Below are 14,587 nucleotides of genomic sequence, written 5' to 3' on the forward strand. Positions count from 1 at the left end.
TTTCCAGATCCTTTCACCACCTCTACTCGTCCAAAGCCTGTAGCTGGGTTCCTCATATTCTTTTTCCTATTATGCCCCCCTCCTCACTCCCAACATCATGTCTTCGATAGCCATCCCCAGTCTGTTGTTGACCCTCTCATTTCATCTGGGATATTAAGCTGAGTACCTGATAAGCCAGTTTGGGAGATCTCACATTCGTGAACAAACGTCGCCTTGATGCTAGCTTCTTCCCTCTCCCCCCGGGCCAGCATTTCATTCATTACAAAGAGATGTCAATGCAGTCTACTTAGCTTCTATGCAAAAATATGATATTAATTTCCTTCGAAAAACTCAAGCTATTTCAGATTTTCTAAGAAAATCTGAAATAGCTTCTTTTTTTTTCTCTCCTCTCCAAGGTATGGAGCAGTTTCAGCAGGAATGTTGTGTGCCCTTACCACCCTGTCCCAGCAACTGGAGAATGAAAATGCTGTGGATGTTTTCCAGGTTGCAAAAATGATTAATCTTATGAGGCCTGGAGTATTCACAGACATTGTAAGTACTTTATTTCTTTGTGAAACCTGTTCTGTCATCAGGTGAAACTCAGGCTCACACTTGAATTAGAACACTGGTGGTCACCCGGGGATGGTTTTGCCCCCCCACCCCGGGGGTGTCCAGCAATGTCCAGACACTTTTTCATTGTCACAGCTGGGGATGGAGGAACGTGCTCATTGGAACCCACCCAGAGATGCTGCTAAACATCTTGCAATGCAGCAGACAGATCTCTCCGACAAAGAATTACCTGCCTCGAAACATCAGTAGTGCTGAGGTGGAGAAACTCGGTTTTCTAGAGTATGCTGCTCTCCAGTTACAACAGAAAGACATGTTATAATCTTAACTGTCAACAGAATTTAGTTCCAAACTAGCAACAATTAGAATGACATGCAGAATGCATAGGCCTTGATTATAAAGGTTCCAAGTCCTTTTTTTGAAGTTTCTTAACATAAATGTATATTCTCGTTTTTTACAATTAGATTTTTAATTGGTCTTGCTACCTTCGATGAAATGATTCAGCTGTTCTCTGTCTCAAACGGTCTTCCTCTTGTTTTTCAGGAACAATACCAGTTTGTCTACAAAGCGATGCTCAGCCTGGTCAGCACTAAAGAAAACGGAAACGGTCCCATGACAGCGGACAAAAATGGTGCTGTTCTCATTGCGGATGAATCAGACCCTGCCGAGAGCATGGAATCTCTAGTGTGATTGGAATCCCGGAAGGGCACTGAATTTGTAAAACTTCTGAAGACTGAGAACTTTTTTGAGGCCTTTTTTGCCAGACTCTAGGTTATACAATAACCCAGTTACTTTTTTACACTGATAAAAGTTTTGATATTTATTTTTTGCCATTTTATGTCTTAATGGTATCCTACTGAGCATTTGCACCTCTGTTCATTTCACACAGTGAAACGCAGTTTTCCCCAGTTTGCACTATACGATCAGTGTTACTGCCTATAATCTAATACTAAAGCCCTGATGTGACATTCCATGACAACATACATGCTACTTTTTAGTTCAGTACAGTGAAGGTCTTTGTTATGACAGTGAATCTTGGTTTATGTTTATTATTATTATTATTATTGTTATTGCTAAAGCAGTTGCATCCTCCTAGCAGGCAATGCTGAACTTTTCCTCAGTCCTCTCCTATTTTTTTCAGGCACTGTTCCGTACTGTCTGCCTTCTGTATTTTAATGGAGTGAATGGGCATTGTTTTCTTTTAAGGAATAGCAGGTTCCTGGGAGCTACTAAGACAGTCTATCAACCTCATGGCCTTGAAACAGTTCTACTTATGATGGTGAAGGTATCCATTAAGAAATTAGAAGGCTTTAAGAGCTTTATGTGAACATCACTTATTAGTTAAAGTTATATTCATAGCCTAAAAAAATGCCCAACTGTGTCAAAATAAAGGATATCTCTGTATTACAATTTTCACAGTAGCTATGTGGACGGTGTGTGTTATTTCCATCTTGACCCTCTGAAATAGCTATACCCTACAATGAGGGCTATCTTTTACAATAGAGATATGGCAATATTTTACACATCTCACCTATCCCTTTAGTAACTCTCCATTCACGCTTCTTGGTTTCTAATATCACACCTCATGGCAGGTAATATAATGAAAATTTCTGCAGGTGAATAATTTTGAAATTAGTCCTCTAAAGTATCCCTATTACTCACAGCTATCTAATAAAAACTACCTATATAGTGAACATTCTTTTCTTTCCTTCTTTGCCAAATGTTTCCTAATAAATCCCATAATTACATACATTCTTCTACTTATGATGAAAGTGAAAATACTGTATTAGCTAGTCTGGGATAGATTCCCAAGTCTTACATAGATTCCCACACATCGATAAGTCCGATTCAGAGAGAGAAATCAGAATCTTAAACAGAAGGAGAGATCAACATTCTCAAGTAGATTTCAAAAGGAGGAGATGTGTCTTTGTGTGCTTTTGTGTTGTGAATCCTCAAGAACAGACACACTTCACAAGAGGCTGATAATCATTACACAGAACCCAAGAAAGTTACAAGATCTAGCCTCTGGAGCCATATTTACCCTGTAGTAACTACATAATTGGGACATTAGAAGCATTAATAAGAAATTTCAGTTCAGTTAGAAAAATAAGCTACTACTGAGATCTGTTCTTGTATTTTGTATTTGCATTTGAGGAATAACTTCTGTTAGAAGTGAAATCATCACCACAAAGAAAAGGCCTGTCACAAAGAAAAAAGAATTTTGGTTAATTTTTATGTCAATAAACTTTGACCAAAAAAAAAAAAAAAAATCCATACTGGCTACTATCATACTATGTGAATAGGCTCTATAACATTAATGATAATCTGTGCTGAGGTTCTATGAACCTTAGGTTGGTTGTCTGTGAAGTTTGTCAGAGTGGTGCTGTGGAGTCAAAGCTGCTAAGGAGACGCTACAGGCCCAAGTTTGGGAGTTCCATTGCACCGGCTAGGGTGGTAGATTTTTCGTGAACTATGTACCTGCCAGGGGTAATCTCATGTTTTCATCACAGAAATTCTGCAACGTGGAAAACAGTCCACTGTTCATGAACCGTGTAGGTGAGGCTTAAGAAAAGGTGTACAGCGGAGCAGTTTGCTAAATGGTATGTGTTAGAGGAAAGCAACACCTTTGCAGCCCCTCTGCTCCCGTCTACAGGCAAAATACCAGGAAGTTCAACCCAACACCTAAGGAAGCAAACTTGAACATAGAAACACCACCACTGCCAGAGGCTGAGAGGAATCAGGAAGGGCAAGGTTTCAGATCATGGCAAGAGCTTGATCGTTTTAGTCAATTAAGCAGGTTACACTTCATTTCTATAATGACAGGAGTGAACTTTTTTTAGTAGTTGGCACATACTGGATTTTCGGAAGTGATGTTCAAGTTGGGGCTCACGGTCCCCTGGTAATTTTTTCTTGTACAAGTGAACAGTGGTTAGAAAGCAGGGAGTGTTTCCTTCTGTGCTATTTACAGAGGGCTCGAGTCATGCAAAGGCCTAAGTTCCAACACAGTCCTGTGACTGTTTCTTACACAGGTATCATAGTCGAAAGAAAGATAGCTAGTAAATAGAAACATTTCAAAGGGTGGTTTGAAGTTCTCTGAGAAAATATGTGACCATAGTGGGCCTGAACCTGTCCACAAATCCGGACACTGAAATCTGAGCAACTGCTGTTTGCCCATCTTGCCAAAGTGGTCCAAACACACTTCAGTAAGGACAGTTCTACTCAGCAGTTCCTCCCTTTCCCCAGAGAGTGTATCCTGAATATTAGTCTTTGTTTGTTATCGATGTTAATGTTCTTGCATCTTTCCAGAGGCAGGGAGTTTTTCAAAGACAGTATTCTCTTTGAGACATGAACACACTGCTTAACTCCATAACAAGGTTATTATCACCTGCACTCAGGGGGAAAGGAAATAGCTATTGCAGACTGACATGTGCTAGCTCATAAAATAAGCTTACTGCGTATGAACTGAGCTCTAGGTGAACAGAAGGCACACATCCTAAGATACCGAGTTGTACTGATCAGACCAAGTGGCCATGCTGGGCATCAGAGAAGACCCACATTGCCATCAGGAGAACTCTCGCATCCAAAAGCCACATCATCTTTTATACGTGTGTGTGTGTGTGTGTGTGTGTGTGTTAAAAAAAGTTACTTCTGAATCTCAAGAATAAGATTAATTGAACTGGTTTTCCTAAATTTGTATGCCTTGGAGCTTTTAGAGTCTATTTCGAGTTGAAGAGTCCAGCATGGTCAGAGAAGGTTACGGTGTTCAAGGTCTGGCTGTTGGAAATTTTAGCCCAGAGTGACATACTGAAATCAACAAATAACCTTAATTATTTTATAATGACACAGCACAACTGCCTTGTTATGAATTTTTTCTTAAATACATATATACTATATTTAAAAATTAAGATATAGATACCAATTTACCAAAGATACATATTACTAATTCTAAGCAAAAAATAAACCCAAACTCATCACAATTTAAGAAATAATAATCAAAATGTAGTTTGTCTTAAGAATTTAGCAGTTATACTGGAAAATGCATTTTCAACTCCTGTGTTCTGAAGTTTATGTTCAAATGGTGCCAGTGAATTTTTATATGAAGGGAAAATGCCTGCTTTTTTTTTTTTTTTTTTAAAGAGCTGTAATTTCACTTACCCCTTTGCGCTTTCCCTTAGTTGTCATTAACATGCAATATTGGCTTTACTTATCTCTAGAAAGAAGGCATGCTAAAAATAGGAAGGAATTGTTATAGTATTTGGCCTCTACTTTGTCTTAGCTGTTAAACTGTTTTTAGTATTTTTGTTAAATATTTGCAAAGGGAAGCATTTTCTACAGAGGATAATTAATTTCAAGAAAAATATCTTGAGTTTTAAGAAATAAACATCTCCAGAAAAGGAGACAGCCGATTTTATAAAATGTTGCAACTCTCCAACATTTGGGGTAGTGACTCCTTTTTTGTTAGGACATTTGAAACTAGCAAGCAGCCATTGTTTCTAAAAAAGAAAAAAGAAAAAAAAACCTCAGCCTTCATGTTAATTCATGTTTCTTTCACTTCATTTTGAAATGGCTAAAATCATTAAAACTGTAAATATTTTGTTGCTTGGATAAGCATCTTCTGGGAACTTTGTATCTATGGTATATAATCATAGAATTTTATATTTTCATATAAAGCTAATTTTTTTCTAGTTTCACTTCCGTCATAGTTTTTTGTTTTGTTTTGTTTTGTTTGCGGGGGGAGGTTATTTTGGGGGTTTTTTTGTGGTGGATATGTGAATTCAACTTTCTGTGTATTGAAGTAGCAAGAACCATCTTTGCATTCCAAAAGATCCAACATGTGTTATTTCTTTGAGGCAGTGATTGTGAAGATTGGGTTTTCTTTCTTAATTCCATTGACCATTTGTGCAATAGGAATTAGACATAATTAGTCACTGAATACATTCGTTGCATTGACCCATTTGGAAAAAGTGGTTGGTTTTGTTTTGGGGTGTTTGGCTTTTTTTTTCTAATTTGTTCCGGGGGGAAGGGATTTTGTAACCTGAAATTTTTCCCTTTTTTCTTCTTCTGTTTAAAAATATATCAAATCATTCTATTATAGTGTTATTTAATATGTAAATTGTATTGCTATACATAAAATAAAGTATGGTTTTTGATGTATTCATTGGTGCTGAGCATTTCTTTGAAAATATGGCCAAAAAAATTAAGTTACTAGTCTCCCTTAACAGATCACATTTATACCTGCCAACCCTTTATCTTAGTTTTCATGGTAATAAGATAAATGTTAAGAGTATCTTTACATAAGCAACAAACCAAAAAGAAATGTCTTTTCTGAGTTCTTCCATCTTTAAAGAATGAAGAATGACAGCTTTACCTACATATGGAATCAAACCTTACTTGGATTTTGAACCTGCTAAGTTATAGGCAGAATTACTATTTTTCAGCAGTCTATCTAGATTTATAGCAACTTCTCCCTCTTAATTATTTACTATGTTGGATAAAGGATGTATCCTGCCAAGACTATTGGAAAATCTATGAGATGTATGTAGAATCACTAAAATTGCTTCTACTTATAAGTAGTTTTGATGTTTCCGAACAGGGAGGAGTGCACAGGTCTCAAACTTGGCAGCTTGGGCCCATCATTCTCTGTGAACTTGCAGTGGGGCCAGGAGCTCAATTCTTATTACCAGGGCCCCAATTTTCTTCCCACGGGGGTGAAGAGCTTACATTTCATTCTCCCTAAATAACTGGGAATTTAAGAAACAATATTAATCTCATCTAGTCTACTGCTATCTCTAAGGCCAATTACAGCAAAAAGAAATAATGAGGCTCTCTGATAATAAACCCTAGTCTTCCCCAAATTACACCCACAGTGACTTAATACTCTGTATCACGGAGCACGGCACAAACTGATGTCCCATAAATCATATTCATCCACAGATGTATGTTATTTGGCCTGTAATCTTAACTATTTTTAAATTTTATTTGTTTGTTTGTTTAAATAGACTCTATGCCCATCGTGGAACTCACACTCATAACCCTGGGATCAAGAGTTGGATGCTCTACCAACTGAGCGAGCCAGGGGCTCCATGGCCCGTAATCTTAAAAATTCACACTAGCTACCTACCCACATCTTAAGAAATGGAAACTTTCACATGAAGATTCAGATTTCAAACTCCTTTCAAAAATGTGGGCAGTGTTAAATCAGCAGATTCACATTCTCACATGGAACTAACAAGCTGGAGAGGGAGTCATAGTTGCCCCTTTTGATGCTGCTACTATCCAGTTCACCCGAGTCTCCCCAACCTCTCCCATAACCTATGCCTGCCCCCTGTCAGCCATTTAAATAACCTGCCTGGATTCTATAAGCAGTTGCACAAGAATTTTGAGATCATCTTCCATCACTAAAATCCTAAGAAGTCAGCATGAGGAAAGGGAGCTTCCACATTCCTAATTACCTCTAAGTCCACCCAAGACGGCTCTGTGCAGAAGCAGTTATAACTGCTCACAATAATTAAATTAATTCTCTACTGCCTGATTTTTACTGTCCAGAATAGAACTATATACAAGGAAGCCTCATTTCTACTACCAAGAATGGGGCAAAGAAACGAGTGCAAAAAGCTCCTGCAAAAACTCGCATTTCTGACAGGTAACATTCAGATTGTTAAGAACTACAAGATTTAGCAACAAGTTGCTCGGAACTATGCCTAGATTCAGAGACAGGATTAAGGACAGTGGCTTTAATATTTATGACTGTGTTAGTAAGAGAGCATAAAGGCACTAGCAAATAACTAGAAGCTGGGGACTGGCAAGGGAAAAATGGCTTTTGTGATCATGAAGTCTGGCAAGAAAAATAATCAGAAAAGAAAGATAATTAGACCAGCAGTTTATCTGAATCTAACAATAACATGTTGCTGCTCACAAATTGAAAAATAGGAAATTAACTTTATCTGATTTATGGTAATTTGAAAACCATTCGACTTCAACAGTTAACTGGCCTATGAACTAATTATCTTCCATCCCTTCCCCACATTCTGCTTATGCAGGGCATAAAGTCAGGCTTTGTGGCAAGCACCAGCGGGCCTTGCAAAGCTTAGGCGAACATTCTAAATTATAGATAAATTTAGCATTCTGTTAGAATTTGTCCCAAAAGCATTTGCTTAATGTCTATCATAGGGCACATGTTAGTTACACCCTGTGCAGAATGTAAAGTTGTTGGCAGAGGCATTTCAAGTCAGATGAGGCAAAAGTTACAACTTAATCCTAAAAACTCATTCTTCAGTTCACTCAAAAATTCTTATTTAGCTCTGTCTTAGAGATGGAGGACAAAAGACAGTTGTGCAACACTGTTAGCAAAGAAGTAAAATCTGTAACCATAGGCTCCCTAACTTCTACACTGCTCACACAACTCTATTTTTTAAAAGATTTTATTTATTTATTTATTTGACAGACAAAGATCACAAGTAGGCAGAGAGAGAAAAGAGGAAGCAGGCTCCCTGCTGAGCAGAGAGCCCAATGCAGGGATCGATTCCAGGATCCTGGGATCATGACCTGAGCTGAAGGCAGAGACTTTAACCCACTGAGCCACCCAGGTGCCCCCACACAACTCGATTTTATATTAAATTTGCCTCTGGAACTTAGAAAGCATTATCCCACAGAGGGAAAAAAAATGTTAAAGAACAAGGACTACAAAAAAAAAAAAAAAAAAAAAAGAGTAAGGACTACAGGGCGCCTGGATAGCTCAGGCGGTTAAATATCTGCCTTTGGCTCAGGTCATAATCCCAGAGTCCTGGAATCAGGATTCAGTCCCTGCATCAGACTCCCTGCTCATCAAGGCATCTGCTTCTCCCTCTCTCTCTGCCTGCTGCTCCCCCTGTTTGTGTGCTCTATGTCAAATGAATAAATTGAATTTTAAAAAAAGAATTAAGGAGTACAATCCAAACAGCCAAGGGTCCAGTCAAGTTTGCCACTGACTGACAGTCATTTGGGGCAAGTTGCTTGACTTCTCTAAATGCCATTTTCCTCAATTGTAAAACAGAGAAATCAAGGTTTACCTCCCAGGGACTGCTGTAAGGAGTGAATGAGATGCTTGCAAAAGCTCTTGGGACAGTAAACTAATATTAACCATTATAACGATCCTATCACCTAGCTTTATTTTTCTTAATTGCTCAGCTGACCTTTTGTCAATCATGAAACAAAAAGTCAACAACGTGAGCTTACCCATTTAGATACTAACACTGAAAAACTTCCTTCACTGATGAGGAAGCTCGCCTTATCAAAGTGGATGCAAGGGAGGTAAGATGGAGCAAAGGTGAGCAATGGAAGTAGCCCATGTCTCCTACAACCCAAAAACAAAAATGCCAGAAGCTGAGAATGAATGCATATACACAGTGTCCCGTATGTTGACTATTTCTCTATTCGCGGTTTAAATCTCCCAGTGCATTCTAAGAACTTGTTTTTAGAAAAAGCTCCATAGTTTGAGAAAAGTCAAACATATTTGTTAATGTCAAACCCCAAGTGCAGAATACTACATAGCATTGTGATAAATTACAAACATTTCTACACTAGCAACAATGCTCTATCTCAACTCCCAAACTCTATAAACTAATATGAATGGTAATCATTCCTTTTCCTCAGCCAATTTTTGTCTTTTATAGCTCTCACTACTTTCAATATATCACCTCTCATTATCAACCACCATCTTCCCTCACCCTAGGCCAGAATTGGCCTCTTTAGCCACTCAATAGTCTACTTTGAAGAAATGGCCATAAATTAGAGACTTTTCCTGGTTTTGTAACAGATTTTTAAAGCCTATCAAGTATTATTTCAGAATATCACCCTAAATAAATAAGATCATTTATTTCCTCTGCCAAAACTTTGTCAATTATTGAGGGAAGAAACAATCAGGATGAATTATGACTATTTAATATTACAAATTTTGGTACCTTAACAATACATTAAAATATATATTCTGATCAGTGCGCATGGTTGGTGCGTAGGTTAAGCAACCAACTCTCGGTTTCCTCTGGGGTCATGATCTCAGAGTTGTGAAATCAAGCCCCCACGTTGGGTATGAAACATGTTTCATGGAAAGCTGCATAGTAATCATGTCACAGAACTTTAAGCTCAACTTACTGATACTCACTATTTATTAAGACACCTCTTGTTGAGAGTAAATTCTCACATTGCTAAAGAATATTCCAACTGGGGCACCTGGGTAACTTAGTTTGTAAAGAATACAGCTCTTAATCTTGGGGTTGTAAGTTTGAACCCCACATTGGTAATCAAGAGATTACTTGAAAAATAAATATCTTTAAAAAAAAAGAAGAGGGGTGTCTGGGTAGCTCAGTCAGTTGAGCCTCCAATTCTTGGTTTCAGCTTGGGTTGTGATCTCAGGGTCTTGAGATTGAGCCCTGTGTAGGTCTCTAGGCTGAGCATGGAGCCTGCTTAGGAACCTCTCTCCCTCTCTCTGTCATCCCGTGCTCCCCATTTATGCTCTCTAAAATAAAATTATAAAAAGAATGTTTGAACCGGATTTTTTTGCCAGAATACCTGAACAGGTGGTCCGGGATTCTTTATTTTTAAGCTTTCATGATAGCAATAATCAAATATTCTCCACTAGAAAAAAGAAAACCCAATTTGCCTCCTTGCCTTTATTTTTTAAATATCTCATGCAGGTGTACGCATGTGAGCATCCAGGCCATAGTTCCAAAACCATCCCTTGGATTTTAAAAATTATCTCACGGTTTTTAAAAAATGATGGAGAATTTTGCTATTTTCAAAAGTGATTTGGGCCTAATTATCCCCTAAAATTCTAAGAAGTACTTAAGAAAACATAAAATACTAAAGCCTCTGACCCCATCACCTTCTCCCTCAAGAGCTCCCCTTTTGATAGATGTAAAATTTCTCTGGGTTAGATTCACAGGTAATCCATATCTCTAAAGAGATATCATATTCTCTATTTATAAAATATCCCTATCATATTCTCTATTTATAAAACATGAACACTGTGGAAAGCATGGGTTTTTTTATTACAAGGACAGTCCAAATAAAAATACAGTCTCTAGAACTTTATGGTATACTATAACACCTTCACTGATAACCGTGTTTACAATTAAAAAAAAAAAAACAAAACAAAACCTTAAAGGACTTAGGGATGCCTTATCCCAATAATTTAGGCAAAAGTAAACTAAAATCTTATCAATGTCCCTAGATCTGTAACTCATGATCTTTAACTCGACCTCCCTCCTGTTACAGAAGAAAAGGTGTCCTTGCTCCTATCTAAGACAGCCCTTCCATCTTCCATGACTTGTAAATGGCCCGTCCTTGTCCTCTCAAGGACTTCATTTCTGCATTAGCTTTCCTATCAACTTGGGTCATGTGATACCTTGCGTTCTCTACTGAATCATTCATATTGGCATACAAATACACTGTATTATCACCACCTTAGAAAAACCTTTCTTGATGCCAAGAATCCTTTGACTAGCGTCTCATTTGGTATTTCTCTCTGATTATAGAACTCCTTGAGAGTTGTCTGTAGTGACAAGATCCATTCCTTTCTTCCATTCTCTCAACCTGTATAAACTGGGATTCCAGCAGAAGCATCCCACAACTCTAAATTCTCCAAATACTCCAAATACCTTGTTCTTTCTCCTCAACACCACTAATTTTTTTAGCAACCGACCACACCACACTTTCTTCTTTCAGCACTCAACAAATATTTACATAGCACTCACTATGCATCAGGAGAGTAAGAATTACAGCAGACTTATCAAAAACCATTCAAGCCATAAAACAATGGAGTGACATATTTAAAGTCATGAAAGAAAAAAATTTGTCGACTCCAAATTCTGTATCTAGTAAATAAGTTATTCTTTTGAAGAGAGCAAGATGGCAGAGGAGTAGGAAACTGAAATAAGATCAGGTCCCAGGAGATCAGCTAGCTAGTTATCAAACCATTCTAGACACCTACAAACTCAACAGGAGATAGAAGAGGGAAAGAACAGCAACTCTAGGAACAGAAAATTGACCACTTTCTGGAAGGTAGGATGTGCAGAGAAGTGAATCCAAAGGATGGGAAGATAGACAGACAGCAGGGAAAGGGGCCAGCTCCCGCCAAGTGGTGGAGCAGCAGAGCACAAAAACAGAACTTCTGGAAGTTTGCGCCACTGAGGAACGTCGCTCCAGAGGCTAAGCAGGGGTGGAGCCTGCACGGGGGCAGTATGGTGTCAGGATCCACAGGATCACAGAAAGATGGGGTGTGTCTATGTGGCAGAGCTCCCAGGTATCGGAGTGGGGAAGCCGGCTGCAGAGACAGAGCCGAGGCGGAGGCTCTCAGCTTGGGGTTACTTTAAACCATGATCCAAGGCACAGTTGGACCACACTCTTCAAACAGGGACCCCATGAGTGGCAGATCTGGAGAGACCCCCTCTTTCTTCTTCTGGAGGAATGGCATGGGTGAGCGCAACAGGAATCTGCTGTGTTTGGAGACTCCAAACAGGGCTGTGCACCAGAGATAGAAATGCTCAGTCACAGGAAGGGTGAGCGTGGAGTGCAGCTGGAGACCACAGAGATGAGAGGGACTGACCGCTTTAGTCTGAGGTTGCACAGAGTAGTGGGGTCCCAAGCTCTCTCTCCTCCAACCAGAGATTGGGAGGCTGCCATCTTCATTCCCGTCCTCCAAAGCTCTACAGAAAGCGTTCAGGAATACAAAAGCTACTGAGAGCGAACCTGAGCACATTACTTAACCTGGCCCTGGCAAGGGCAGTGCAATTCCACCTTGAGCAAAGACTTGAGAATCACTGAAATGGGCCGCTCCCCCAGATCAGGAAGAATATCCAGCCAAGACCAAGTTCACCAATCAATGAGAACTGTAGATCTCCAGGGCTAGGGGAAAGCAGCACAAAGAATTCATGACTTTCTCCCCATGATCCTTTAGTTGTACAAAGTTAAAGTTTTTAAATTTTTTTTTCCTTATTGTATTTTTTTAACTTTTCCTCTTTCCTCTTTTAACGTTAATTTTTATCTTATCAATAACTTAAAAAAAATATTTCTAGGGGCGCCTGGGTGACTCAATCGGTTAAGCCTCTGCCTTCAGCTCAGGTCATGATCTCAGGGTCCTGGCATCGAGCCCCGCATTGGGCTCTGCTCAGCAGGGAGCCTGCTTCCCCACCTCCCCACCTGCCTCTCTGCCTACTTGTGATTTCTGTCAAATAAATAAAATCTTAAAAAAAAACTTTCTAAATTTTCATCATTATATTCAAATTTTATGCCTTCATTGTATTTAACCTTATTTTTTGTATACATATAGGTTTTTTCTTTAAAAGTTTAGAATATAGGAGCACCTGGGTGGCTCAGTGTGTTAAGCCTCTGCCTTTGGCTCAGGTCATGGTCTCAGGGTCCTGGGATCGAGCCCCACATTGGGCTCTCTGCTTAGCAGAGAGCCTGCTTCCCTCTCTCTCTCTCTGCCCACCTCTATGCCTACTTATGATATCTCTCTCTCTCTCTCTCTGTGTCAAATAAATAAAATCTTTATAAAAAATAAAATTTTGGGATACAATTTCTTCTAATAGATTAAAATATACCCTAAATCTAGCTCCAGCCTGATCACATTCTCTCTCCTTTTTTTTCCTTTTTTCAACCAACTTATTTTATCAATTCCTTTTCTTAGAATCTATTTTATTTGTCATCTTTACAGTCATACTTCATCTCTTCACCATGTTTACTCTTATTTTTGCATATGTAAGTTTTTCTTTCTTTAAAATTTGGGAAGCAGTTTCTTCCAAGATCAAAATCAAGAGTGTGGCTCTGCTCTATTCACCAGTCTAATATATATATTTTTTTTTCTTTTTTTCCCCCCTTTCTTCTCCCCCTGGTTTTGGGTCTCATCTAATTTGGTTAGTGTATATTTTTCTGGGGCTGTTGCTACCCTTTTAGTATTTTGTTCTCTCATTCATCTATTCTGACCTGGATAAAATGACAAGGCAGAAAAACTCACCACAAAAGAAATAACAAGAAGCAGTACTGATGGCTAGGGACTAATCAATACAGACATTGGTAATATGTCAGAACTAGAGTTCAGAATGACTATTATCAAGGTGCTAGCTGGGCTTGAAAAAGGCATTGAAGATGTTAGAGAATCCCTTTCTGGAGAAATAAAAGAACTAAAATCTAACCAAGGTGAAATAAAAAATCTATTAATGGGGTGCAATCAAAAATGGAGGATCTTACTGCTAGGATAAATGAAGCAAAAGAGAGAATTAGTGATATAGAAGACCAAATGATGGAGAATAAAGAAGCTGAGCAAAAGAGAGACAAACAACTACTGGACCACAAGGGGAGAATGAGAGATAAGTGATACCATAAGATGAAACAATATTAGCATAATTGGGATTCCACAAGAAGAAGAAAGAGAGGGGCAGAAGGTATATTGGAACAAATTATAATGGAGAATTTCCATAATTCGGCAAAGGGAACAAGCATCAAAATCCAGGAGGCACAGAGAAACCCCCTCAAAACCAATAAAAATAGGTCAACACCCTGTCATCTAATAGTAAAACTTACAGTTCTTAGTGACAAAGAGAAAATCCTGAAAGCAGCTCAGGACAAGAGGTCTATAACATACAATGGTATAAATATTAGATTGGCAACAGACCTATCCACAGAGACCTGGCAGGCCAGAAAGGACTGGCATGATATATTCAGAGCACTAAAACATAACAAGGAAATAAAGGCTTTAAATGACACACTGGGGGCGCCTGGGTGGCTCAGTGGGTTAAGCCGCTGCCTTCGGCTCAGGTCATGATCTCAGGGTCCTGGGATCCAGAGGAACCAATCAGGAGAGTGGAGGACACAGGAAAGGAGAAAGCTGAAGAATGGGGCCCCCTAATTTCTGTTTATGAAACTACACGAGACTCAGTCTAACCCCTGAGGGCTACAAGCAGGAGACAAGATCAAAACACCATAGCAGGGGCGCCTGGGTGGCTCAGTGGGTTAAGCCGCTGCCTTCGGCTCAGGTCATGATCTCAGGGTCCTGGGATCGAGTCCC

At 39.1% G+C, this 14,587-nt stretch overlaps 1 protein-coding gene across 3 annotated transcripts in view; it reads left to right on the forward strand.

Annotated features, from left to right (window-relative positions):
• The window catches only part of PTPRG (protein tyrosine phosphatase receptor type G), a 698,789-nt gene extending 693,089 nt beyond the window's left edge, over positions 1–5,700 (forward strand). For all 3 annotated transcript variants that reach the window (XM_059390081.1, XM_059390080.1, XM_059390082.1), the window contains 2 exons: positions 396–531; positions 1,090–5,700. In XM_059390081.1, coding sequence (XP_059246064.1) covers positions 396–531; positions 1,090–1,236 — 283 coding nt within the window. In that variant the 3' untranslated portion in view covers positions 1,237–5,700. The remainder of the gene's footprint in view (positions 1–395; positions 532–1,089) is intronic.
• The last annotated feature ends 8,887 nt before the right edge of the window (positions 5,701–14,587 follow it).

Source organism: Mustela nigripes, chromosome 2, assembly GCF_022355385.1.
Source record: "Mustela nigripes isolate SB6536 chromosome 2, MUSNIG.SB6536, whole genome shotgun sequence".
Taxonomy (NCBI): Eukaryota; Metazoa; Chordata; class Mammalia; order Carnivora; family Mustelidae; genus Mustela; species Mustela nigripes.